This window comes from Ostrinia nubilalis, chromosome 13, assembly GCF_963855985.1.
Source record: "Ostrinia nubilalis chromosome 13, ilOstNubi1.1, whole genome shotgun sequence".
Classification (NCBI taxonomy): Eukaryota; Metazoa; Arthropoda; class Insecta; order Lepidoptera; family Crambidae; genus Ostrinia; species Ostrinia nubilalis.
This window is the reverse complement of record NC_087100.1, coordinates 9,593,885-9,621,500: the sequence shown is the minus strand read 5'-3', so window position 1 is coordinate 9,621,500 and position 27,616 is coordinate 9,593,885. Positions and strand designations below refer to the sequence as shown.

The window sequence follows — 27,616 nt, the reverse complement described above, 5'->3', positions numbered from 1 at the left end:
TTCGTTTCGTTGCTACGTTTGAAATAAAAGATTTTTGCAAGCGCAGAGGTATTTTAACGAATTTTTGAATAAACATCATTCCATTAAGGCCACTAAATAAGTACTTACCTACATAAGATTTTTTTTATGTTACCAAAATAAATAAATTTTAATTTTCTCCTTAATTTAATCCTTAAATAACTAGTAAACTTACGTAGCTTGGGATCTATTAACTAAATATGTATGAATGTTTAATAACCTGAGTATATTTACATCGTAATAATAATAATGTACACTGTTATTGACCATTATGTCGAACTTACACTGTGTGTGTGTTTTTGGATCATTAAATAATAAGAAGCGAATTTGGGTGCGCGCGTAGGTAATATTATTATCGCGCGCCTAGAACATTCCAAGCTAGCCGTTAGCAATGCGGCCCGCTGATTGGCCGGAGGCCTCTATCCTTTTATGGTCAGAAGCTTCTAGCGGCTCGCCGCGCCGCACACGCGGCCGAGAGCCGCCAGTCGTCTCGTCGTCGAACTCTCGTGATCTGCGAACGTACTTGTGCGCACACCCGGACCAGGCCTGGCTCACTCCGCGCGGTACATCCGATAATTACCTACAGCGAAGCGCCCCGCCGGCGGGTATAATATCAGTCGAGTGTCACGCGCGCACCCGTCAAGACGCTGGCGTGCGTTGTAGTACGTACCTAATTCTATGATCGAAGTATTATTTAAAAATGGACATAAAGAGAAAGAAATATTGTGCGGCGTTCGGGTGTTTAAATTCGAAAAGAAATCTACCGGATTTATCTTTTTTTTCGCTTCCCAGAGATGCTGAAAGGTATGTTATCCATGTAGGTAATCAATAATTCTTAGGATAGTATAGGAACCTTAGATTAATAAAGCCAATAATTAATCTAAGATAGGAACCTAACCTACCATGACTACTGCTCAGAATGCGTTCGTTCGTTTCAGCCAAATGACGTCCACTGCTGGACAAAGGCCTCTCCCAAGGTTTTCCATAATGAATGCGTATGAGTGATGAATGCTACATACGTACCTCATTACATATAAGAAGATTAATTATTTTTTCACTAGACAGCAACCCTAACAGCGTAAGAAGAGTTCAGAGGCACGCGATAGAAAGAGACAAAACTTGTAGGTGAATAAAATTGTAGGTACGTAGTGCTGTGCGAGCTGAATTCCACTTTATCGCGTCTTAGCAAGACTCGCATTTATTTAAATCGTCTTGCGGAGTAATCCTTCTGTACCTGTACTATTACTTATTCTGTGCCCGGACGCGCCGCATTTTCAATATTCCTACCTAGACTTTTCATTTCATCTTATCACCTACGTTCACCCATCGACCTACATCGCCTACAGTTATGGTACCATTGAACTGGTCTGATGATGGAGTCAGGAGGTGGCCATAGAAACTCCTAAATGAAACGCCGAAATCGCATCGAATTTGGGTTCGTTGGATTTATCTTTTTGAGCACTTTAGTACTAGATGATGTCCAGGGTCCTGATGATGGAGTCAGGAGGTGGCCATAGGAATTCCTAAACGAAACGGAGGAAATTTATCGAGTTTGGGTTTGTTGGATTTTTCTTGTATAATAAAATTATAATTTAAAAAACTTTTTTAAAAACATGCTTTTATTCTGAAACGCAGTTGTACTAAGACGAAAAAAAAAACCGGCCAAGTACGTGTCGGACTCACGCACAAAGGGTTCCGTACCATTGATTATTTTTATTTTTTTTTTTAATTTAAGTTATTACTTATTTGTATGAAAGATTACGCGGTAATAGGTAAGCGGTTTACGATTTACGAGGTAATAAAATAAAACTACTTAGGTACTAGATCTCGTTCAAAACAATTTTTGTTGGTAGTTTTTATAGTAATGTACATCATGTTTTTTTAGATTTTTATTTTCTTAATTAAGAAGTTAAAAATCCACAATTTATATTATGCAAGGTTCAAACAATTTGGAAAGCTTGTAGCGCAAACATAAAAGAGGAATAAATTCTACAGAGGATACAAGCTTTCGAATTTATTGGTATTTTATTCGTCTTAATATCACATGTTAACGGATTAACGATTAACGTTAACTTCCGTTAAATCTTCCGAAATGTAACGTTTTAACGTTTAACGAAGTTAATTTTTTTAGTAACGGATTAACGATTAACGAAGTTAACTATTTGATTAACGGTGCCCAGCTATGCGTACCTATATGTACCTATTAAATACTACCAGTACACCAGTACTACACAAATCAAGGCCGCACCAGACCTGGACGGACCAGATCAAGGCCGCAACTAAGTGCTCGGTTAGCGAAAGTACCCGGAAAGCTGCAGTCCGCGAGGAATGGCGCCGTATTACGAGGAACATCACTCTGAATCGTGATTCAAGATGATGACCACGACCACTCTGACAAGAGTGTACCGACTGAGAAGAAGAAGACTACACAAATACAAGTGTTATGCTTGATTTTCCGTCATCCTTACCTACTTTTCTTGCGTACATAATTAAAGTACAGTTGATCACCGAAACGCGCTGTCCATAACATCATGTTCGCGATTCGTGAAACTTAATGCGTAAAATTCAATTTCTGGTCAGTTTGACTACCACTTTCGTATAACGGAATTATTGGCACCGATACTTTTGACTTGTAACTTTTAAGTAAAGGCCTACCTTTACTCAAAACTTACCGTTTTGTGTAATTTAATTACTATACTTACTGCATGCAGATGCCGCATGTCAAATTATTAGATAGATAGCATGCAGATATTTAATGTCCAAGGGTTGTTTTACCCAAATTTTATTAAAACGTAGGGTGGGTATACGAGTCCTGCCTGCATCAGATTCCTTCCTGTCCTCAATAGAATCGTTGACGCCCGCCCGCTGGGCCTAGTGATTCAACACGTACCGGACTTATAAGATAGAAGTCGTGGGTTCGATCCACGCACGTTACAATACTAGATAACATTTGTGTATGTTTGTTCGTTTCAGCCGAATGACATCCACTGCTGGACAAAGGCCTCCTCCAAGGTTTTCCACAATGAACGGTCCTGCGCTGCCCGCATCCAGGCTCTTCCCGCGACCTACACCAGATCGTCGGTCCACCTAGTAAGAGGCCTGCCCACGCTACGTCTTCCAGCCCGTGGTCGCCACTCGAGAACTTTTCTGCCCCAACGGCCATCGTCTCTACGAGCTATGTGCCCCGCCCACTGCCACTTGATTTTAGCAATTCTAATATTAATATTATTTTTCTGCATAGGTACATAACAAAAGCTTTGCTTAGTTTGGGATCAGATGGCCTTTTTAAGTGTTTTAGGTCATAGATAATCCCGGTGTCAGATTTTAAGAGCTGCTTTAGGTATAGGCCCCATACTTAACATACCTAGCTTGTTAAATAATGGATGTGAAAAAAAAACGTTACGTTTATTTAAAAATGTATTCATTAATCGTGCACAAGTCAGAATATGTAATATCTAAAACGTTATGTTCTTAAATAATTTCATGCTACAATATTATTCTTACTGATAGATATTTTTCACATGATATTAATAAAAATCCAGAAAGATAATTTTATTCACTTAACCTATTCTGCAAACCTTACTTACATATCAAAATCTTACAAAATTATGCAGTTTGAGATTGAAAAGCTTATATTGTACTTTTTATCGATGTCTACAAATTAAATTCAATAAAAGGAATATTCTTAAGTGTATGTGTAGGTAATAATAGATAACTTCTCAAAATGCTAGTAATCTGAAAATCACATGGTACCTACATACTTATCATTACATCCATAATGAAATGTTTTCTTTTAATATTTGGATATTATTCATATTAAGCTAATTTATTGAGTGTCTAAGCGTGTCGTTTACAGAGATAATTATTTTATTCACTTGAGAAATCTAAACTTATTTCTGGTTGATATTTCATTAATTTACATACTAAAAACTTGAACTAAGACCATTATGCGATAGTACGCATTTTTACAATAGCATAATGTTTAAGCACTATAGATTCATGATATAATCACAATGACAACAAAATAATAATACAACTAAATAAATTTTCGGAAGCATAAGTACTATCACATCAATAATACCCAGTACCTACATATTTACTAGGCATTCCCTTATATTAAAATCACTCCAATAAATTGGCGACTTAAGTTCAGTATTGCACAGTTCTCAGACAGATCTTTAGTAACTAAGCAATGATTATCCTCATTAATTTCTTAATGATTAGGTCCTTCAGGTGACGTGATTTTCCCCCATCCAATATACACAAACACTGTAGAATATGAGTATATCAATCCAAACTCGGGTCCCGGATCATGTCGATGTCTTTTCGATGGCGGGGCGTCATCGGCGGGTCGTACCGGGTGGTTGACCCCCAACTCCCCGTTACCGAAGCAACCCACCAGCCTGCTAGTGGGGAATTCGGCTCTGAAGTAGTCTTCTTCTAATTCGTGCTTCTGATCGCGTCCAACGCATGACAGCTTTAATACCACACTGTTCTCGAAACGCGGGACTTTTTTGGAGAACTGAAAATACAAATTATTGTTTTAATTATGCATTATTAGTTTATTATAGTCAAAACCTATGAACTGTCCAGAGTGAACAGTACAGGTGTATGCCTGTAAGGTCTAACAGGTCATACTAAACATTACTGTTTGTTGTCTACTGCCTTAGAGACAGCCTTGAACTAGAGGACAATTCTCAGTTTAGAACAGCCTGTCTAGTAGTACATATAACTCATTGTATGCATACTATAATGGAGATGAACATGTTGAGAGTTCAGCATCTTATATTATCAGTTATTTTTGTGCCATTACCTCATTAATAGTCTTCTGTATTTTTGCTTTAGTCCAATCTGATGATTCCAGTATAAGAGAGTACATATCAAAGTTTATTTTGTGGTTTTGATCTGCAGCATTAGTATTTTTAGGCACTGTGAACATCCCTATAGTTATGAGATTTTCACTGACAAAATAATTTCCTTCATTTCTGCAGTCCACCAGTGGTGCTATGTTACTGAGTTCGCACATAGTGTCTTCAACAATACAGCCTCCAAGTGCGTAAGGTACATCTGGTTGTCTATAAAAGTAAAAAAATCAATTATGTAATTTAATACATGAAAAACACAGGAATTTTTTTCTACTTTGATGTCTGTGTCAGGCAGGAGATGCACCCTCTATGTCAAATTCACATACAAAAAGATAAGTAGTTCATACCAAAACAAAATGGACTAAAAATGTTAAAACTTACACTTCCTTAAAATAATTTAGGTAAGCACATTCTCCAATTTCTGAATGTAGAAGAAACTTTTCAGTCACATAAATTAAAATACCCTTGAAGATGTGGTCCTGAGCCAGATTTGAAATTACATCAAAGTATTCCTTCTGCATGTCTGTATTAGTCTTTATATTGATCACATGAAATTGGACATCTGGAATTTTTGGTATGTAAATTCCACCAATAAATGCGTTTGATCTTCGAAACATGCGTTGCGTGATTGTATGCTTAGCTGTGATTGAATGTGGCAGTGGCATGTATGAGAGGTAGCCTGCCCTCACTGTTAGCATACAATCTTTTGGTGCAGTAGTATCACGATGGATATAATCAATTACTGTAAATAAATAAATTATTTAAATCCCTTCATTGTTAAAAAAGTACACAACTAATGGCAATCTCATTCAGTACAAAGGCCAGGAAAGCTATTAATATCAATATGTTAATATACTTACAACAATGTTCTTTATCACATGGTGGATCACATGGGGAAGGTACCAACTCCAAGCATCTGTTAGTAATCCCAAACCCAGCTGGGGTATTTGTAAATGTGAAAATGACTAGCGGCTCAGTGTAATACACACCAGACACCTTATATTTCACACCATTTTTTATTGAAGCGAGTTGTAAATCTATCACAAAGTCTGCAGGACTGAGCTGTTCCTTTTGGAGGGCTAGCACAGCTGAATGCCATGTTTGGCACACATGTTTACATAGCATCTTCTCTTGCCATGGTAGACTACTAATAATCTTCTTAACAATAACATAGTTATTCATTACATTCTCAATAAGATTGCTATTACAATCAACTGGTTCAATATCACGCATCAATTCAACATTCTCAACATAAGCTGCTATGTTCTCTGGTAGAGGCACTTTCACACATGGTGCAGGGCCAGGATCATCGTTAGAACTGCTGTCTGAGTCACTTAAGTCCTGAGCTTCTCCCAAATCAATACTATCTACTGAATTATCAGACATTTTTACATTTTAGTTATAATTTCATCATCAGCATGCCTTTGTAATGGGTCCCCTTTCAATAGAGCAAGGATGAAACAGTAGAGGTATATGAAAAAGAATATGAGATAGTACCCAATGTATATCATAACATCTCTCAGGTGTTTCTTTAGGTTACCTCGATTGTGTATCTCAGCTGGATCGTAAGCTCCTAAGTTTCCTTGAGGTATGGTCAGATATTCAAACGTGAGCCATATAAACATAGGCAGATTAATCAGAAATAGAACCAGCTGCCCATGAAGTAGCAATAGGAATGTTATGAACGAGTGCGCAATATATTTAGGCAATAGCCAGTAGTTTAATTTCTCACAACACTCCTGAGCATTCAAATAATCACATTCCAAGTCAGACAGCGTTATTATATAGTAAACTAACAGAAATAAAATTGCACCGCAACCGATCAGAGATAGAGAGAACAACAAAGTTTCAGCCAATATCATAACTAATATGTCTTCTTCCCCTTATCTCTAATTAACAGGTGTAAATTTTTCGTATTGATAATAATATTTTTATCAGTTTTCAATGCACAAACACATTTTATTAATAAATTAACGTTTGCAAAATGCAAATGATACGGCAGGCAGAATCTATCAGAAACAAGGTAGGTAAACTGTCAAAACACCACACAGATTATAAATTACATTGTATTGACATTGACAGCTTTATTTATTTAATTAGGGTTTGCGCGCACTGCGTCATTATAAGATGAAATCGTTTTATTTTTTTTTATATTAACCTTTTCAACGCCTATGACGGACATCATGTTGACCGCCAACGACGGATTAATGGTACTTACCATTTCATCAAAATCTGTCCAGCCTTTAAGTTATATAGCCTGACCAGGAACATAAAAACCCTGGCACAGAGGCGCGTCAATTGCATTTGATAGTGCAACACTGAGTACAGTCGTACCTGTGTTAAATTAATAGGCTAACTTAATGTATCAGGATTCAGGATTACGGGCTAATTTGATATTTTCATAAATTAACGAAAATATATTATTATAGGTAACCTGATTTAAATAAATTAAATGAAACCATCAATCGAGCTAGTAGAATTTATTTTATTATTCATCAATAATCAAATTCAGAAATTGAATATTCAACTGCAATGTCTGCTCATGAACGCTTCAAACTCGGTACTTCTTTCCCAATCCCATAAAATTCAACACTTAAAACGTGACAAAAAATTTTAAAATAGGTAGTTGAAACAAACCACAGCTAATTTTCATAGTGGACTGTACTATACGATAAACATGTCAGTCAATTTGACAACCTTTGTCGGAACATTATTCAATGAAAATATTGTCCGAACCCTTAGTATTTCTCTTCGACAAATACTTTAACACATTGTGAACCACTTTTCTTTCACGACTATAAAAATATTTTAGCAATTTAATTCATAAAACCAATTGCGCACATTTAAAATAAAGTTTGTTTACACTTTGACAGCAATAGACTGACATGCAAGGTGACATGTGAATGAAGTTTTCAGTTACTGTTGCCATTAAAAGAAATTAGTACCATTAGTTTTCCGCAACATGGCGAGGGTTTTTATGTTCCTGGTCAGGCTATAAATGGTTTAACTTCGCGACTATGCGTACTTAGTATGTTTATACACTATACCTATCAAATAAAAAGGGTTGATTCTACTGCTCAAATGCAATAACTTTCCCCATGCAATTTTAATAAATATGGAATGTAATAGGTGCAATTCCAAGATAAAATTATTATTAGTCGTTCTCAACTCTAGCTTGAGTATTTTATATTTGCAAACAAGTTACATAACAAACATGAATTGATAAATGAAACAATATTTTGTGTCAAAAATTTTAATCAACATTCGTTCCTTATTCTAGTAAAGGCTTGGTAAATATTTACAAGGCTTCATTACAGGGCAAGGTAAAAAACTATCCAATTACACTAGTTCCGACTCCTGTGGTTATCACAACATCATAATAATATAATGGTATTGAATACTTGGCTCTCCTACACACTGTGGGCTTTAAGCCATATTGCTTACTGACTACAATGATTGATAGTCTTAGCTAAATACATAATATCTAAAATGGTGAATACAAATGAATAATCTCAATTATTAAGTGCGGTTAATACGAATACCAAAGTTATAAAGAAGCCGAATACTAGTTTGTTATTCTATATTAATATAAATATGTATTGCAGAGAGCAAAAGTGTAATTAAGTATCAAAACCAGCATAATCTATCACTTCGGATACGGAATAAAGGCCACTATAAAACAATATTAAAACTCTCCTAAAATAATTACAACAATAACAAATATGCAGACATAAAGTATGCTATATCAAACATTAATCTCACTTAGTATCTCGTTAAATACATTTAAACTAAACTCTTGAAGAAATGTAAATACAAAGCTATAGTAACACACTAGGCCAGTAGACACGAGAGCCTCGGGGCGGTGTCTCGCCTGCTAGGTTACATAAGTACGATAATTAGCTAAGATCAAGCAAACCAAGTCATCTCTTATTAATCGTCCCGAGGCGTAACTCCGATATTATCTTATTATTATCGTCTCACCGTAAATAGAATATTTGGCTAAATGGATAGGTACAATTTTGATAATGAGCAAATAGATTTTTATAAATATTAAATCTAGCTAAAGTATAGGTTTGATAATAATTTACTTAATGGAATATACTCGATTGCTCAAAAACATACACATATTGTGATGCCCAGTATAGAGTTAATAAGTTAATAATAGTATTATACAGAGCTACAAACATCACTTGGTTTTGACTGCTATCGTAGGTAATTTTGATTTCCAAATGACAAAATAAATAAAATTTGTTTAAAAAATCACACATTCACGATTGATTTTAGTTAAAATTATATAATCTGTTAAAGATATTCTTCCTAAAATTCAATATTATCTTAAATAATATAGCACCATTCCATATGTGATTGTACTCCAAAAATATTTTTTAAGTACCATCACATATCTAACCACCGACAAAATGATTATGCTCAAACCACAAATATATACCAGGAAAAAATACTTATTCTATTTGGATGAATAAATAGTAAGGATACTGTGTTGATGCACTGTTTACACCTCTCATAATAAGGGTAGTGTCGGCACACCAAGGGCAGTTAAACCTCATTCGTTGTTCTGACAAGCATTATAATTAACTTTGTATTTAAAATATAAATGCAATTAATGGCAATATGTTATCGATTCACGAATTCCGCTTTATTATATTTTATTTACTCAATGACAAATGGCAGACTCGACAATAAATTAGTGGAACTACACTCACACGAATTAAAGAATACACAACGGAAAGAAACGGTAGGTACACTTCTATGGTGTAAATAAATAATTATAAATAAAGCATTCAAACAATTATGCAAACACACGAACTTTTCCAAGAGAGAGCGGCAAATCCGAATCAACTTATGATAACTGCACCTATTCTACGCTTTAGACAATACATTGGAATGATACATTTTCAAGAATGTTCCGTGTTACAATATTCATAACGTTTCTCTAAGTAATCGAAACAATTATTATTAATAAATAAAAGCGAATAATTTTCGTAAAAGCATAAGTTACACTACAATACAAATTAACGAGAGAATTTTGCTAAGGAAGGGTTTATCTAAGTGTTAGTTTGAGCCATTTGCATAATCGTTCGAACGCTAGGAGCCGGCTCCCTATCTACATGAGTCCTAACATTGTTCCCCAGCTGGTCCCACCCATGACGCTTGCGAAGCTGCTGCCGGGACTTGCCTCTCGCACTTCGACAAGACTGGAATGTCACTTATTCATTTGGGAAATAGCTATCGCACATGACACGGATGGCGCGAAGCGGATTTTAGTAATTGACACAACATCAATCTTACATTAACAATTATCGTAGTGTGTGTACATAGCCAGGTGTCTCGTAGATCGACCGTTATGTCCCCAACAAAACAAGTTTTCTTATTATAATTTTTCCCTAAGTTTTAGTCATCGGGCGGAATGCAGAAATCCACAACTATGTTGAGTATTTTTACTTTCAATATATACATAAGTAGATACACCTATAAATAGAAAATAAAATGGATTTATAATATGTGAGCCAAGTATGTCACGGCGCACGCGGTGGCTACGTGCGCTTAACACTAAGTGAACCGATCGTTCGTAAAACTATTTATCAACTAGCGACACAAACGTTTCATATCATCTATTAAGTACCGAACATATAAACTTAGTCCTGCGTTAACATCAACACTACGTGTCATACAGCATCAACAACCAGACTTGGCCTCGGAGTCACCAATGGAAGAACGAGTCACTGAGGAGACTAGCGTACGTTACGTCGAGCCGGTACTCGGTAGCGGCCGACACTGATCACTCGCATCGACGCCCACGACGCACCGCCGGCGCTCTCTATGATGGAAAATTCACGTCCTGGCGAGCTTACGAGCGAAAACGGCTGTAGGAATCGAAACGCTTGGGGGCGTCGTGAGGCTTGCGGGCGGCGGGCGCGGCGGACGCGGCGGGCGGACGGCGGGCGGCGGGCGCGGGTCAGGTGGCGTCGAACTCGATGCGGTCCCAGGAGTAGTGCTTGCGCTGCGGGCGCGGCGGCGGGCGCGCCAGCACGGCGCCCAGCAGCGGGTCGCACTGCGGCACGTAGCCGCGCCCGAACACGTTGGGGATGAGCTCGGCGTCCATGTCGCGGCCGCAGTAGTCGTAGCCGTCGCCGTCCACGTGCATGCTCATGCTCGCCGCCGGGTCGATGCCGAACTCCTTCAGGTCGATGTCGCAGCCGCGCGGGTCGAAGGGCTCCGGCCGCGCGTCCTCGTTCTGGAAGGACGGCAGCGACAGGTCGTCCATGTACTCGAAGCCGGTGCGCGAGTGGTCGAGCAGGTCGCCGTTGGTGAGCGGCGTCATGGCCATGCGCTCGGGCGCGTCCTCCACGTCCATGCCGGTGGGCGGCGAGCGCTCGGAGGCGCGCTCGCTCTCGCCCGACAGCAGGCTCTCGAAGAAGTCGTCGTGGTCGTCCGTCGTCGGGTCGGAACCACCGAAGTCAGCGTGGAAGTCGCCGTTCGAGAGCAGGTCGACGCCGAGCTCGGCGTCGATGTCGGTCGCCGACGGGTCCACGTCGCAGTGCTCGTCGACGACGCCGTGCATCTCGGCGTGGCTCATGAACTCGTTCTGGATGTCGTCCAGCTCGCGCTGCAGCTCGTCGGCCGCCAGCGAGTGGCGCACGTGCGGGTCGCACAACACGTCGTCCGACAGCACGGCGGCCGGCGAGAACGAGTCCGCCGCCGACCCGTACCCGCCCATGCCGTCGGTCGCGACTCCGTTCCCGACCGCCGACGGAGGCAGCTCGCCGTTCTCGACGAGGATCTCGAGAACGTCGTCCATGATCTGGCTGTCCTCGGTGCGGTCGTGCAGCGCCGTCGGCAGCGGCAGCTGCGGCATCGGCGGCGGCGGCGGGGGCGGCGGCGGCGGCGGCGGCGGCGCGGCGAGGCGCTCCGGCTCGTAGTGCGGCGAGGGCAGGATCGCGATGGGCACCACCTTGACGCCGTTGAGGATGTAGGCGGGCGAGGGGCTCGCCTTCTGCGGCGCGGCGTCGGGCGCGTCGGCGGCGGGCGGCGCGACGGCGAACACGCGCACGAGGCGCTCGGGCGCGTCGAGCACGAGGCGCGGCGCGGGCGCGGGCGCGGGCTGCGTGAGCGCGTCGAGCTGCGCGCGCAGCTGGGACACGCAGATGTGCGCCTGCAGCAGGCGGCGGCTCTGGTCGCTGGCGGCCGCGCCCGCCGCGTCGCGCCGCACCGCCTCCAGCTGCTGGCGCGACGCCTCCAGCTTGCGCTCCAGCTCCTCGATGTGGCGGCGCTGCGACCGCACGATGTCCTCGGGCTCGTCGAGGCCGACGGGCGAGGCCAGCGACGCCGCGGAGGCGGGCGAGCGCGGCGGCTCCGGCGGCTCTTGCTTCTCGACGAGGTAGGGCCGCAGGCGGTCGATGAGCTGCGGCTTGGGCCCGGACACGCGCAGGTTGCGGCGCTTGCACTCGGCGCGCAGGTCGGACACCTTCATGTCCTCGAAGCGCGCGGCGACGGCGAGCGGCAGGGCGGGCGCGGGCGGCGGCGGCGGCGGCGGCGGCGCGCAGTAGTCGGAGCAGTCGGAGGCCACGGAGGCGGCGGAGGAGGGCGCGGGCGACGCGGGCATGAGCTGCAGGAGCAGCTGCTGCTGCTGCAGGAGCAGCTCGTAGGGCGTCTCGACGGAGCCGGGCGGCGAGGACGCCTTCTGCGCGCTCGGGGGCCCCTTGTACTCGTGGAACTTGAAGCGCGCCTTGGGCTGCTGCTTCTGCTTGCTCTTCTTGCGGTTCTTGTCCTTGCCGGGCGCGGGGTGCTGCGGCGGGGAGGCGACGCTGGCGGGCGACAGCGTGGAGGGCGGCGAGGGCGAGGGCGAGGCGTCGTCGGGCGGCCCGCAGTACGACGACGGGTGCTGCGGCCGGCCCGAGGCGCCCTCGCTGGTGGCTTTGAACGAGAGCGTTCCGCTTTTGACGGCCGTCTCTATGTTCTCCTCGGTGTGCAGTATGTTCTTCTTGATCAGCTCGAGCGGCCCGGGCCGGTGCGACAGCTGGTCGTTGAGTTGGTCTGCGAGCCGCGCCTTTTTGAGCATGCGCTGCTTCTCGGCGAGACTCGGGTCCACATGGCTCTCCTAAAAATAAAATAAAAACGTGTCAGTATATTAGGTAACTTTAAAAATTGGCACTTGCATATAAATGACAAAACAAGGTCAAATAAAATTTCCGACCTGTTCTAATATGTGTCTTCGCTCTAATTCCTGACGGTCGGGCCGTCGTTGTATTTTTGCTTTCAGCAAATCTCCCGTCTTCGCTCTTTCCAATTGTTTGCATTGCTCGAAGTACGCCGGAGGCGTCTTTAACGCTGGAAAAATAAAAATAAAATATTGAAGCCATATAACGATATAATCGTCAACCTATTAGCGAGTTCCGATTAGTTTCGATATCAATTAAGTAATGAACATGTAATCGATGATCGATTTTAGAAATTATGATGCATTCGAGTTTATTTTTCTTTCGCCAATTTCTAACTCGTAAAAATATTTCTTGCCTATGTGCCCAGTTAGAAATTCTCATTAGCCGTAGCGTTCAGATCGTAAATAAAATTCTTTCTCCCACGCGCACGAGCGAGCCGCGGTCTCGCGCAGGCTCGCGCGAGCGCGGCGCAGGCGGACGAAGCGCAAAAAATACCAACAATGAATTACAACTACGACAGAGTCTAAGAATTAAGCACAAACTATACTTACGCGGCATTATCCCTTGGGCCACGAGCTGCGTGATGGGACGCCGCGTCAACAGCTTAACTTTCAATGCTGTAAACAAAACACCACTGATAAATAAGAGATCCCACCCATAGGTGTACACCAATTTAATGTTTTGCGACGACAAAACACAGTATTTTCCTTAGTTATTATCTTTTTCCCGGTGGACACTCAATAAATATAGCATTCGATGACTGTACAGTGAGGATTTTACGATTCAAATGACAACGTTTACGGATCGCCTTTTGCATACAACAATGCGTGCTGATTGAATAGCCGGCGCATCGTGAAAAATACGGTGTTATGACGCCAGGTGACGAACTTTGACGTAGCATGGCAGTAACATGGACGTAGGGCCGCGTGGTCGATACGTCTATCGACATATCGACATGCTATGATATCGATCAAGTCGGCGGGGACTGGTGCGTAGGCGAATAGTTCTATACTCTTGTTTGCGTGTAGACAAGCGGGGAGCAGCAAGCGGCGGTCGGACAACGCTGGCGCGCGGCCAACATAAATAAACACTGCACAAGGAAACTAGTGTTATGCCGCGACCGTATTACAGACGAAACATTCACTACCACTGGGCCGAATATTGTGGGTTACTGGGCGTTTGCGCTTCACTCAAATTGCTTTTTTTTAAGTTCCATTTTTATCAACATTAGCTACTTTTTTGTAACATAAAAACATGCCTGAGTTATGAAATTATTAATACTTCTATGATATTCATACGAATTGCACGCAAATGCCAAGAATATGACTGACAATATTTTACAGTTCACACCTACACGGAGAGTGCATAACACCCAGCACGAAATAGAAGCTAACAACAGACTAAGCCGCGTCCGAAAATGAACGCGAAGGACTTTTAAATAAATAATATAATATGGTGAGCGCTAATGGTTTTAAATAAAAACTCGCTCCCGGTTTTGTAAACAGCTCATAAGTACTATGAAAAACGTATTTTGAGTTGTTAGCAGTTAGTTCGCGGATTGATGTATTATGGACACGTGCTGACAAGGACCGAGGTTCGAGTTTGTTTATTGGCGATGCGAAGACGTGTGGCTGCGCCGGAAGCGCGGACCCCGCGAGAATCGTAATGCCGCCGCCGCACGCAGTCGCCGCCTCGCCGGCCAGACGTCGACCCGCGGAGACAAGGTCTAAGGCCACTGGCCTACGCCTCATACATACACATCGCAACTCAGCAACGATACCCATGTACTTTACTATCCAACTGGAATGCACATGTGAAAGCATTTGCCCCAAAAAGTGAAAGCCGCTGTGCAGAGCACTATCCGTATTATTTCCCATTGATATGGAGCCTGTACTCGTTCGCACGGAGTAATTCATTCATAATTTTAATGTTAAAAACCCGTTTTACTCCGAACGACTTTCACGGCTGCTTTACAGTTTCTGATGTAAGCATTTTTATCGTGCACGAAATATTCGCTGCAGCAGACTTGGTCTTGATCGAAAATAGTTTCGTTGCCATTTAATTATTCTTTCCTCGAAATGAGACTGTCCTCATTCCGCATATTAATAGCTATCTTCTTACTACACAAAGAACAGAGGACATTACTCATGTGCTCTATCTGCAATAGTTACACGGTCATCCCTGCACGCTAAATATGCGCATTGTGGGTAAACTTTAATACATAAAGGTAAATGCAAAGAAGACGATACAGGATAAACACCGTGGCATCTTATTGCAAAGAGGAGCAATAACCTTTATAAACTTGTTTGTTTGCCCATCTTAATTCCCTACATATCAGAAACCGTCTCGTCTTAATTATGGAAGCTCTTCATGGAAATGCAGAAAAATTGGCGGTCGGCTCTTGTTTTATACAAATTACCCTCACTTATCATAATGATTATGTAAAGTCAACATAGCGTCCATTTTATGCATTCCTAAAAGTGTTGACTTTTCCCCTTACATGTAGGCGACTAAGGGACAAATATGCAAACGTCAGGCCTCCCCAAATCCCCAACCCTTTTGATCAGCTTCGGGAGTGTAGGCCAAATCCTCCATTTGTCTAGTAAATCAGAGAGGTTTGATGATGATAATAATGAAGTGTTAATGTTATAACTCGTTTTAAAAAGGGCGTAGGTACAGTCGCGGAATGAAAAGGTTCGTCACCTTAGTGTCGGTTTTCGCTTGCACTGTAAGAGTCAAACCTGCCGACATAACAGTGCAAGAAACAGTGCTGCTAACATTTAAATAAATATGACGTTTGCTAACGAATAAGGTTTTGCTTGTTTAATTTTCTATCCCATGCAATGTTACAAAATGTAGTTTTTTTATTTAAATACTAGCTGACCCGGCGAACTTCGTACCGCCTTAGCGTAGAGATTTTCTTTATATTTTTTTCCGTAAAAACCTTGTACAGAGTATTAGAAAACTACAAAAAAAAAAATCAGCCAAATCGGTCAAGCCGTTTTCATGTTATGTCGTGACAACGGAAAACGGGTTTCATTTTTATATATATGTTACGGTTAATGTGATAAATTGAAAATTATTAATAATAACCGGTTATTATGAATAATTACCGTCAGTCGCGGTAAAAGTGATAAATTAATCACATTTAACAGTGATTATTTAATAATTCAACCTTAGTACTAACAAATTTCTTAAAAGAGAACAACATCTTGTGTACGTGCTCGTGTACAGCCAAACTTTTGAACGTTTTGATATCATATATTAATATAATTTGGCATAATGAGTTTGGAATGTTTCTTGCATAATATTACTTTTCCATGATGCCTATAACATAATGTTTTGATTTAAAGTGAAAAATAGGTTAAGGTGCGGCGGGGGTGGCCCTTGGGCCACCCCTAAGCCGCCTATTTAGTTTTATACACACTTAAATGACCTCATATTAATCACATTCACCAAATCATGCGGTAATTATTCATAATAACCGGCGATTATTCATAATTTTCACATTTATCACTTTGACCGTAACATATAGGGTAACGGCACCAGTGGTCAGCCAGGAACCAGTGATCAGCCTATTGCGTTGTTTATTGGCCATAAATATCGCTGTAATCAAAATAACCAAATCACGTGCACTTAAATAGAAGCTCTGTTTCCTTATTGGTTCATGCATCACGCGATAGGAGCGGCAGGGGGTCAGGGGAGAGAAGTAAACACGTTCATACAGGTGCTGTCCGCCGACAAGAGCAGAAGTGTCATGTCCGCCATATTTTGTGTTTCACGTGGTGCTCTTTTGAAATGTGAGAAATAACATATTTTAGTATGAAATGTGATTGTGTTTTATAGATAATAACTTTATACATTACTTAGTGCATTTAATTTTATGAAATTTGATAAAAAATATTGTTTTTTTACTTAAAAATTTGAGGGGCTGACCATTGGATACTGATTTTTTATGAAAGATCCAATGGACAGCCCCCGGGGCTGATTACTGGGTTTTTCTATTTTTTTTTAAAAGTAAAAGCAAAACGACCCATTAAAACCTTTAAATTTATATTTACATATTTAGTGGGACAAGTATTTCCTAATTGTTAGAAAACCCAGTGGTCAGCCGCATTTCAAAATATTTTTTCAAGCGGCTGACCACTGGGTCTCAATGATCCAGTATTCAGCCACGATGTTATTGAAATAATATTTTAAGTATAAAAGCGAACATATTATATACTAATATCGTTGATTTTTTTTTAAAGAAATATTGCTGTTTTTATGATAAGTAATAAGAAGTTCCTAGAAAATAAGAAGATACAAAGAGATTGTAATAGTATGTTTAAAATAATATTTGTACAGGGTGGCCCAGAAGAAAGTTAACTTTTGAAAATTCAAGGAAACGAAAACTGTACGTTTTTATAGAACTTTAACTATTGCAATTCAAAGGAAATTTAATGCAATTTATTTTTAAATTTACCTTTATTAAATTACATCGCCCAGGAGATTTCCTTGACGCTTACAACATTTGATCAACATACATCAAAATCTTGAAATGCGTTCGTTAGAAACCTCGAAACCTATTTTCAATTTTTTGCCGAATGCTCAGCTTTAGTTGTTGCATGGTTGTTGGATTATAAAAGTATACTCTATTCTTCATGTAACACCACAAAAAAGATTTTTCTGGAGTGAGATCAGGGCTTCCTGGTGGCCAGGAGATGTCAACCCTGCCTGAAATTTTTTTTTGTGGGAACATGTCTCTTACCATCTAAATGCTCTCATTTGAAGTGTGACACGTAGTCCCATCTTGATGAAACTAAGTGCTTCGGTCATAGCCTTGCGAATCTTGCAGCTTTGATCTCAAAAAGCTTTTCAGCCTACCAGTATAGCGCTCTCAAAAATTAATCATCCTTTCAATGCAACAAACCAATTATGCAGGGGTTAAATCTCACTGCCTCTAAGAAGCGCTAATCTCATTCCAGTAGACTTCTCTTTGTGGGGTTACCTTATGAGCAGAGTGTACTCTCATAATCCAAAAACTCTGCAGTATTCATTCATCCTGAATCAATTTCGAGGCAACTCTAACGAAAGTTTTCCAAAATTTTTATGTATGTTGACCGAATGTTGTAAACGTCAAGGGAATCACATGTACAATAAAATTTATAAAAGAAAGTATATTTAAAAAAAAATTGCACAAAATTTCCTTTAAATTGCAATAGTTAAAGTTCTACGAAAATTTACAGTTTTCGTTTCCTTGAATTTTCAAAAGTGAATTTTCTTCTGGGCCACCCTGTATAATGTGCGATATACATTTTTGTGTGCTAAGTGAATCGTTGCTATAAAAATGTGATTAATATCGTTGATTTTGATATAACATTGTTTATTTTGATCTCATTATTAGTTATACTTACTATAGGCTGAACACTGGGTTCAACAAGGCTGTTTATTGGTTTTTAGAGGCTGTTCACTGGGACACTGGGCCATTTTTTGTTTAAAATTAATTATATATTTTACTAAAAGAATTATTGTTTTTGATAAACGTTGATTCGAAACTACAATAAACAATAAATCCATACATGTTGTACGTTTTTTTATTCGACGATTGTTGTAGAAATGGCAATTGTCAAAACTTCAAAAAGCTGTTATGAGGCTGACCACTGGTGCCGTTACCCTACACCACTAAATTTTTATCACCGAAAAAATTTTAACAGGTTATGTAGAAACGTGTGGAATATTGAAAGCAAAAGAAAAAGAAATGGTTTTCATGAAGTTAATTTTTTTATTAAATTTTCGTTAGTCCGTATTTTACGCGTCACAGGCTGGGTCACTCCGCTGCTCGCTAGAGTAGTCGTACGCGCTCGCACGTTGCATCGATCTGTCTGTCTCGCTCACGCCTCGACCACGCTTCCAGTGTTATTATTACATACTTAGCTAACTTAGACCATTTTTAATTCTAATAAGTGTTACATTATCGTACTTAAATAGTGCTAGCGACGCGTGTGTCAATAAATTACCAATTTTAGGAGGATATTTTGAGTCACTTTATTTTACTCTTTTTTTTGCACAAATGGGATCAGTATCAATAACTCATTACCCAGAATTTTTTTTTTCGGTGATTAAAATTTACTGGTGTATAGATAGAAGATAGACTAGCTTTCCGCCCGCGGCTTCGCCCGCGTGGAATTTTGTCTGTCACAGAAAAACTTTATCGCGCGCGTCCCTGTTTCAAAAACCGGGATAAAAACTATCCTATGTTCTTTCCCGGGACTCAAACTATCTCTATGCCAAATTTCATCAAAATCGGTTGCGAGGTTTAAGCGGGAAAGCGTAACAGACAGACAGACAGACAGAGTTACTTTCGCATTTATAATATTAGTTGGGATAAATAATAATGGCAGGTTGAACCAACAAGAAGGTTTTAGTTTATCAATCATAATAATCTTGACAAGATAAATCGTCAAACAACTTTGATCTGAATAATTTTGAACTTTACTGACGAACAGTTAAAGATTATTTTCTCTAACTCGAGATTATTCTGTAATATAGTTTCAAAAGGTAATATGTGCTCTCCATTCGTTGAAGGAATCAATTTGAAAACTGACGAACCTTTTCATTCCGTGACTGACGTGACTGTACATAATATAAAGGTATGGATACTGACATTCCTTGTGCTTCCCCATGGCTGGCTGGAGGGGGCTGTCGTCGACGACCACTTTAGGGGGGGAGACGCGAGGCGAGCTCGGCGGCTCGCTGGCGCCGCTGCCGCTCGCCTGACGCCCGGCCATCTCCTCCGCACCCGAACTGTACAAATTAAAAACAATGTTAATGATGAACGGTTAAGACGGCTTTTCAATGGAAAAATTACTGCCTTGCATGGGACTCAAATTCAGGGAAATCACATGTATATTTCTGTGGGATGTTAAGAGTAGGTAGAGCTGCATTCATGGAATGACTCTGCTGCCGGCAAACTCACAGCGTAAAGCCTGTGAAGTCAAATTTTGTGGTCTTCGAGTCCCACATAAGGCAGTTAATTTCAAAGGAATAATTATATCCATCACAATCATCAAGCAGTGAAGGATAGAGCAACAGCAGTTAACACCGTACTAACTAATAAATTCTGTGAAAGGAACGCCCTCAAGCTGGAACTGGATAGATAGCCTGATAAAGGCAACAACAAATGATTAGATGCTGGCCGCTGTTGATCGTTCCAACGAGACATTAATGAGAGGGGCGTATTCAACAGATTAATGGGCTTTAAATAAAAATGATGATGTCAGGTAGGTCCTAAGAAAAATGCATAAACAATCGCGTTAATTCATCTACTAGATTCATAAAATTAAAATAGCAAAAGCGCAGCACGATCAAAATTACAGCAAACTAATTTTTGTCGCCAGTAAAGAGAGTTGACGCCCAATGACGCAATTCCTGACGATATTCATCAATATTTGACATCACAAGCGACAGCGACACTACAAAATGTGCGCCGTGGGACTGCTTCCAAAAAACGTAAGCCCCTGTTATTAACGTTCAAGCATTACATTATTGGTCAACGAGGTCACTGTCAGTTAGATCGGGATATGAAAACAAAATAAAACGTGATTGATGGAGTTCAAACAGACGGTTTATAGCTGTTGCTACAATGGTTATCACCGCTGCTGGAATAGATTTGCTATCCTGTGTTCTCTCAGCACTTAATATTTCACATGATCGCAATTTATTATCAACCAACACGTGTATCTCTATTGTACTACGTCTATTCGTTTTCAGAGGTATCAGTAGGGCTAGTCCTTTTTTGGATCTTGTCACTCATAGCTCTGTTTTGGGAATGAGCGATAGCAATGAACTCGAATACGAACACAGTATGAGAGAGTATTCTCCAGCTCTTTGAAGTACTTTTAACTAGTGAGCTTAGAAAGAACTAGCTCTATTTATTACTACCAGACCTGTTAGTTTCCAATCACCCCCATATTCTATACTTATTTCATGCTTGAGGAATGGTTTAAAGACAACGCCAACTGATCTCTATTGTCTCTATGGACAGCACCTTTTACTACCAACTCAACCTAATAACAAATTAGCTCGCGCATTTGTATTAGTTATTCTTGAAATTGAAACGTGTTCATTGCAGATACAAACGTAGTACTTATTTTATTGTATGGTTCACCTGAAAGTGTCGTCGACGCCGCAGCTGCGCTCACGCTTGTGCTGCGGCTTGAACCACTCGGGGTAGATGGCGCTCGGCGTCTCCACGAGACAATAACTGTGTGTTATCACATGGTTCACCTGAAAGTGTCGTCGGAGGGAGGCGTGGCCGGCGTGCACGGCGGCGACGCGGCGGCGCTCGCGCTTGTGCTGCGACTTGAACCACTCGGGGTAGATGGCGCTCGGCGTCTCCACGAGACAATAACTGTTTGTTATCACATGGCTCACCTGAAAGTGTCGTCGGAGGGAGGCGTGGCCGGCGTGCGCGGCGGCGACGCGGCTGCGCTCGCGCTTGTGCTGCGGCTTGAACCACTCGGGGTAGATGGCGCTCGGCGTCTCCATGAGACACTGTTTGTTATAACATGGTTCACCTGAAAGTGTCGTTGGAGGGAGGCGTGGCCGGCGTGCGCGGCGGCGACGCGGCTGCGCTCGCGCTTGTGCTGCGGCTTGAACCACTCGGGGTAGATAGCGCTCGGCGTCTCCACGAGGCATTAATTGTTTGTTATGACATGGCTCACCTGAAAGTGTCGTCGGAGGGAGGCGTGGCCGGCGTGCGCGACGGCGAAGCGGGCGAGGCGGGCGACGCGGCGCGGCTGCGCTCGCGCTTGTGCTGCGGCTTGAACCACTCGGGGTAGATGGCGCTCGGCGTCTCCACGAGACAATAACTGTTTGTTATCACATGGTTCACCTGAAAGTGTCGTCGGAGGGAGGCGTGGCCGGCGTGCGCGGCGGCGACGCGGGCGACGCGGCGCGACTGCGCTCGCGCTTGTGCTGCGGCTTGAACCACTCGGGGTAGATGGCGCTCGGCGTCTCCACGAGATAATAACTGTTTGTTATCACATGGTTCACCTGAAAGTGTCGTCGGAGGGAGGCGTGGCCGGCGTGCGCGGCGGCGACGCGGGCGAGGCGGGCGACGCGGCGCGGCTGCGATCGCGCTTGTGCTGCGGCTTGAACCACTCGGGGTAGATGGCGCTCAGCGTCTCCACGAGGTCGTGGTCCAGCGTCACGCGCCACGAGGCGCGCCCCTCCGAGCCCTCGGACCCGCCGCCTTCGCCACACGACGATCGGCTCTCTGTGGGATAACAAAATATTCATAAGAAAATCTAAAGCTACTATTCCCACCTCTTGTTGCTACCGCTGCAACTCCTGTGTAGCCAGGATCTTCAGCTTGACTGCCAATAAAAACCCAACCAGTGGGGGAAAATTAAACTGTCATTGGAGCCGCAACGAAATTAATCAGAAGGACATAAGAGTTCAAAGTTAAGGTTCAACTTGTTAAGAAAATCTAGTAGAATAGGATCACCATTCGCCACCCACTCTCTACGTGGATGTTGTAAGACTGGTGAGAAACGATAAGGGAAAAAAACAATCATCAGGCGAGCCCAAAACGTCTGGCTAGCGTGGGAAGTGTGAGCTGGGTTCCCTTTTAACTCTGGTAAATAAGAGATGGGGACTGAATGACCTGATGATGATATGGAGGCTTTCATGACGGCAAGCAGTCAACTTTATCCCAGAAAAAAAAAGGATTTCATTTATCAAGCACGCACAAGTTGTTCTAAACTCAAGCAAAACAAATGAATAAATTCACTAACAAGTTAACATCACCACAGAATACCTGATAGTACTATTAACATTGGTTGAATGAAGGGCCAGTAGCGCCGCACAACGGAAAATCGATTCCCATTGATAACTATTTATAACGGAGAGTAAACATCGAGTTGGAATTGCGTGCGCTATTACAGCGTCACAACAATAGATGAAAGATTCGGGAATGGGTGTGGATTGCCGATGGGCAGATTTGGGTGAGGCTCAATTCAGCTGAGCATGGTATACTAGTGATGTGACTATTTAGCATGGGTAAGAATATTAGGTATTCCAATGAAAGTAAAGTGTTCGGTATTTATTAGATCACTTTCTCGTTTAATCATCAAAATTCTATTTCAGATCCGCAAAGATCCAAGAAATATGAAATAGAGCGCAGCGCAGTAAATAATGTTAGAAAGAACAACATTACGTCGGAATTTGTGTTGCTGTACGAGTCGATTGGTTGACGACTTGGCATGCATGTCTTCACTTTAAACAAAGGATCAGCAGCAGCATAATTAGTAGGAAATAGGAAGGCAAGTTCTTCATGTAGACTCAGAACTCAGGAATGAGTCTACACATCCCTATTCAGTTTGTTTACGAGCGCGCACTGATTGTTTCGAGTCCTTGAACGCGTTTGCGTGCGCTAAAACTCGTTCCTAACTCTTTGATGCATTGGAGCGGAGAGCGAATGCCAATGCCATTTTACGATTATATGAATAAAGCGCGAAAGATTTCCATAATGGTTTAATAGGTAAATTGTTTGGGCACTAAAAACTTTATGAACTGGAACGACATTGTGTGAAAAACATTGGCCATTCTAATTTCGGATCATCAACAAAGTTCATTTCTGCTCTTCAGAACCTAAACGCTTAAATGTAGATGGTATATGCCTCCAACCTTATCGTAACAGTCATTTTTGAACAGTTCCACACTTCAGTTGGTACAAAAACTAAAAAGCCATCTGTAATAAGATTATTGCCGCTTGAATAGGTCTTGTTTAAATCTAGTTTTGAGTGGTCAGAGTTCAAATACCGCTTGAAACGCGTTCTATTTGGACCTGAATCTATTTATTAGCTCTGAGTGCGTGCTCAATAACCCTATACGAATTCATTCTCCAGTACCTATCTCTAAAGCTTTTCCAGCTATCAAAGGCAATAATTTTGTATAGCTTTAAATATTATGAATTCATGTGAATGTGCGAAAAATATGGCTACAACGTTACGCTTGAACTGGCAATAAAGTCGGAATTGCCTACGAGGAATAAACAAAACGTCTGTCCGCTTACGTGAGTTTTATACAATATTAAACTAAAAGTTACGTAAACAAGCTGTAGACTTCAAAAACGTTAAATATTTTAATCTATTTGCTGCTCGAATTGCAGCAACAGAACGGCGATTGAAATATAACCACGCCCCGTAGACACCTCGTTCAGACTACACGCTAAAGGATTGCTAGTTCCGCTAACGCAAATACGTTCGCGATAACAATATAAATGTTTCCACTGAATGAGAAAGAATGTGTACTTGATCTATAATGGCCAAAAGTTTAGCTTGCGAGCACAAAAGTTTATCCGAGTGCAGTTTGGTTCCAAATTTTCCAAAATTCCAAATTCTTAGCGATTATAGTCGCTTCTCATTTGTCGTCGTCATCATCAGTCGTGTGTTCGATTCCCGCGGCACAATATCAAGACCATAGAACATTTTAATTGTAAGCCTGTCAAATTGTCTTTAATGATGGTATCAAGAACATAAATATGGTGCAGTATTTCGGGATACACAACACCCGTAATTAATGTATGTTTAAGTGCTGGTTAATCTCGATAAAAAGTAAACCTGAACTCTACCACAAACCGATACAGGTTACTGCGGTGACTCACTAAGCCCCCAGTCAGCCGGTTCAATGCTTTTCGATAAAGCTTTTGATATTTAAGAGACTTTTGCCCGAGCCGCGTTCTCCAGTTAGCTGTTAAAAATACCACTTATGATTTATGAAAGACACTCAAACAAAAATTTGAATTATTAATTGGCTATCGTCGCCATTACATTGGATATTAAGGACACCAATCAGAGACTTCCATATCAAGTTAAAGGATTAACAACAACAAAACAAGTACAGTATTTTGATACAAGCATTTCTTGAAAAATCGTAAGCCTTTGTAGATCGAAGCACCAACTAGACCGAACGTCAGTCAGAAGAATTTTAGTTAGAGACGAAGCTTAGTAACAAACAACATACATAGATCTGTTATCGGTGTACCCTTCAAAGCCCGGTGAAGACGGAAAAAGATGCTAGTATGAATAATATGCTCGAAACAACCGCTGAAAAGTTGCAGTATTACATAACATATTCTTGGCAATAAACATATCGTTGTTTTCTGAAGGTATGCCAGAGTGGATAATTTAATAAGATAAACGCCTATTACGCATCTTTACGCTGGTATTACAGAATACCTTCTTGTAAACAAACCGACGCGGGCGCACGTGCGAAGCTGACTCACTGCGAAGTTTGGTGAGAAACGGGCTGCAAGGCAGTACATAAGGCCAATGCCGGCATATTCCAGAACATCTCTGGAAGTTTCCCCTTTTGGCTTAATGACTTTTCGATATAAATGAAAAAACGACATGAAGATGCACATTCATTGCATCACAGCGTACAATATGACGCAGTTGGATCATTATAATGACAAGCAGTTGGTGTCCCCTTCTTTTCATTGAATACAATGAAATTGCGTTAGGTCAGACTGTGGGTTTGATACTTTAAATAATGCTATTTCATGTGTAATAATGATTGATTAGTTTGTATTGCAGGAAATTGGCAAGGCTTACCTTACAATGTACTTCAATCTTTTGCCCGGACACGAACCCACACGATAGCGAACAAGCAGGTATTATAAGATATAGCAGTGTGACCTTTCTAGAATGCATGCCTGTCATAAATTCGGTCAGCATTACAGCAATGACTACTTTCATTTTCTTAAAGTCAGGTAGGTAGTCATCGCACTACTGACTCGTCGTCACCTCCCACGCGCCATTTCGTATATTAATGCCGTATCACACGGCACTCCACTCGGCCACTTAGTCAATAGCTCATTATTAGACGCATAATTTGTTTGCAAATGGATCTTTTGGTTGTACCGAAACAATCGGAATACAAATATCAGAGTTATGTTTTCTATCATCGTCGTTTTGACGACATAGAGACGACTCTATATCGTCAAAAACTGACGTTCCACTCTTCATGGGGTTCATCCCGCAAGGAGTGCAATAATTTCAATACAAATGAGATTCTTTTGTCTGATGGAAATTCGAGCTAAACTCTACAAAACAATGCTTTGATGACACCGGGATGTTGCTGACTGACCCAGAGTATGAGTTAAGAAGGTGCATCTTAATTCAGATTGACAAAGTGATGATTATATCTCAAATCTACACCCTGAGTAAGTTATTAAGAACTTATAAGCTGTGACAACAAACCATGAAAAAATTACTGAGAGATCAGACGATATTTCTAGGAAAATATATCAAAGTGAAACTTTAAAGAGTTGGACAAGTTTCTAGCATTAGTACAACCGGGTCAAGGTATATTTCACTGGAGTAAATATTCTGAAATACGAAAAATAGATCGGTGCCGTCGCTTGTTGTGCGCATCGTAAGTTGCTCGTACGCAACCCGTCAATCAAATTGCCCGCGCGTGCGCTCTGCAGCCGAGACGTTCGTCTCCTGCCATATTATTTAATGTTTCATTAATTTGACTAACGATAATAAGTTCTATTGTTGTAATGCAACTCATTAGTAAACGTTATAAGACAGATTGAGGTGCTCATTAACTTTCCAAATGTTAAGAGCTGCGGAGATAAATAATGTTGGTAACGTTGCAGCGGCAAACAGAAAATTGGAATATCCTGCCCATTCAACATGTCATTTTAAAGTTTTATATAAGGAAACGATTTTAAATATTTCAAGCAAAAATTACTAAGCGGATTTTGATAAAAATATAAGCATGTCAGATTAATATAGTCTACCATTGACGAACTGGTTCACGACTTCACGTTAACTATGATACGAATAGGAATTGCGTTTTTCCTCAAAATACCGGAAACATTGGTGACGAAAGTTAATTATATTTCAAAACTCATAAGACACATTGAATAAGAGAAAATTAATTATATTTCCTCCGTTTAATCTTTGTTAAACGCCAAAAGGAAGCTGTACCATTTCTCGTTTCCGGAAGTTCTGATTTAGATGTAGACAGCTGTTACATTGATTATAAATGTAGTTAGATTAGTTAGTTCCTTGTCGGCTCTCGTCACGGAGGCTGCGGCGGTGACGCGAGCTTGCACACGGCACTGACCACGCGTGGGCGAGCCACCTGTCTCCGCCCACAAGCCCACTTTGTTTACAAGCGGGGTGACGCACCACGTGGACCTTGCTTAGTAACTTAGCACACGATCGATCACTTTTATTTTTATTGGAGCATAAGCTTAATTGAATTACGAGAAACTACTTCAGTTAATGAAAAGCCGACATAGAAACGTAGATCGTAATAGAACGGAGAGAAAAATAGTAACTAGGTATTTGTTGCACGAAAACAATGTAATGTGCTGCCAAAAAGATGTTAATGGATGTGGTCTCATTTTGGAAGGGAAAATAAGTAATTACTCGCAACACGTGCCATGTTCATATTTTTAACAAACCAAGGAATTATGCCCTACACCTTTGGTAAAGATGAGGAAATATCTTTTTGAAATATACATAACACGACAAAGCACGAGTGCACTAAGCT

General features: G+C 41.4%; 3 protein-coding genes across 7 annotated transcripts in view; all 3 read right to left on the bottom strand.

Annotated features, from left to right (window-relative positions):
- Positions 1 to 3,424: 3,424 nt before the first annotated feature.
- Positions 3,425 to 6,897, bottom strand: LOC135077616 (uncharacterized). 2 transcript variants are annotated; one of them, XR_010258484.1, is made up of 4 exons: positions 5,744 to 6,897; positions 5,265 to 5,625; positions 4,832 to 5,093; positions 3,425 to 4,540 (listed from the first exon to the last, which is right to left on the bottom strand). XR_010258484.1 is itself a non-coding variant. In XM_063972168.1 (4 exons), exons 1-4 carry the CDS (start codon positions 6,267 to 6,269, stop codon positions 4,232 to 4,234), a joined length of 1,458 nt encoding a protein of 485 aa, XP_063828238.1. In that variant the 5' UTR covers positions 6,270 to 6,276; the 3' UTR covers positions 3,425 to 4,231. The 2 variants fall into 2 exon arrangements, 1 of the variants encoding a protein (XP_063828238.1); XM_063972168.1 differs by having other exon boundaries at positions 5,744 to 6,276.
- Positions 6,898 to 8,120: 1,223 nt separating this feature from the next.
- Positions 8,121 to 21,985, bottom strand: LOC135077630 (uncharacterized). Of its 4 annotated transcripts, none has more exons than XM_063972185.1 (5): positions 21,936 to 21,985; positions 19,707 to 19,846; positions 13,612 to 13,677; positions 13,096 to 13,229; positions 8,121 to 12,999 (listed from the first exon to the last, which is right to left on the bottom strand). In XM_063972185.1, exons 2-5 carry the CDS (start codon positions 19,828 to 19,830, stop codon positions 10,858 to 10,860), a joined length of 2,466 nt encoding a protein of 821 aa, XP_063828255.1. In that variant the 5' UTR covers positions 19,831 to 19,846; positions 21,936 to 21,985; the 3' UTR covers positions 8,121 to 10,857. The 4 variants fall into 4 exon arrangements, with proteins under 4 accessions (XP_063828255.1, XP_063828253.1, XP_063828252.1 ...); XM_063972183.1 differs by lacking the exon at positions 21,936 to 21,985 and adding an exon at positions 21,476 to 21,521; XM_063972182.1 differs by lacking the exon at positions 21,936 to 21,985 and adding an exon at positions 21,329 to 21,355.
- The window catches only part of LOC135077312 (uncharacterized), a 28,239-nt gene continuing 22,554 nt past the window's right edge, over positions 21,932 to 27,616 (bottom strand). Inside the window, exons 2-3 of the mRNA XM_063971843.1 lie at positions 22,097 to 22,319; positions 21,932 to 22,049 (exon numbers count right to left, since the gene is read on the bottom strand). Of these exons, the coding sequence (XP_063827913.1) occupies positions 21,932 to 22,049; positions 22,097 to 22,319 (341 nt within the window). The remainder of the gene's footprint in view (positions 22,050 to 22,096; positions 22,320 to 27,616) is intronic.

Excerpts from the sequence above, each read along its gene's own strand:
- LOC135077616 (XM_063972168.1), bottom strand. The coding sequence starts at position 6,269 with ATGTCTGATAATTCAGTAGATAGTATTGATTTGGGAGAAGCTCAGGAC. Across the intron at positions 5,626-5,743 it reads ATGTGATAAAGAACATTGTT|TAATTGATTATATCCATCGT; the intron begins GTAAGTATATTA and ends ATTTATTTACAG. Across the intron at positions 5,094-5,264 it reads CTAAATTATTTTAAGGAAGT|ACAACCAGATGTACCTTACG; the intron begins GTAAGTTTTAAC and ends TTACTTTTATAG.
- LOC135077630 (XM_063972185.1), bottom strand. The coding sequence starts at position 19,830 with ATGGCCGGGCGTCAGGCGAGCGGCAGCGGCGCCAGCGAGCCGCCGAGC. Across the intron at positions 13,678-19,706 it reads CATGGGGAAGCACAAGGAAT|CATTGAAAGTTAAGCTGTTG; the intron begins GTCAGTATCCAT and ends TTTTGTTTACAG. Across the intron at positions 13,230-13,611 it reads GGCCCAAGGGATAATGCCGC|CGTTAAAGACGCCTCCGGCG; the intron begins GTAAGTATAGTT and ends TTATTTTTCCAG.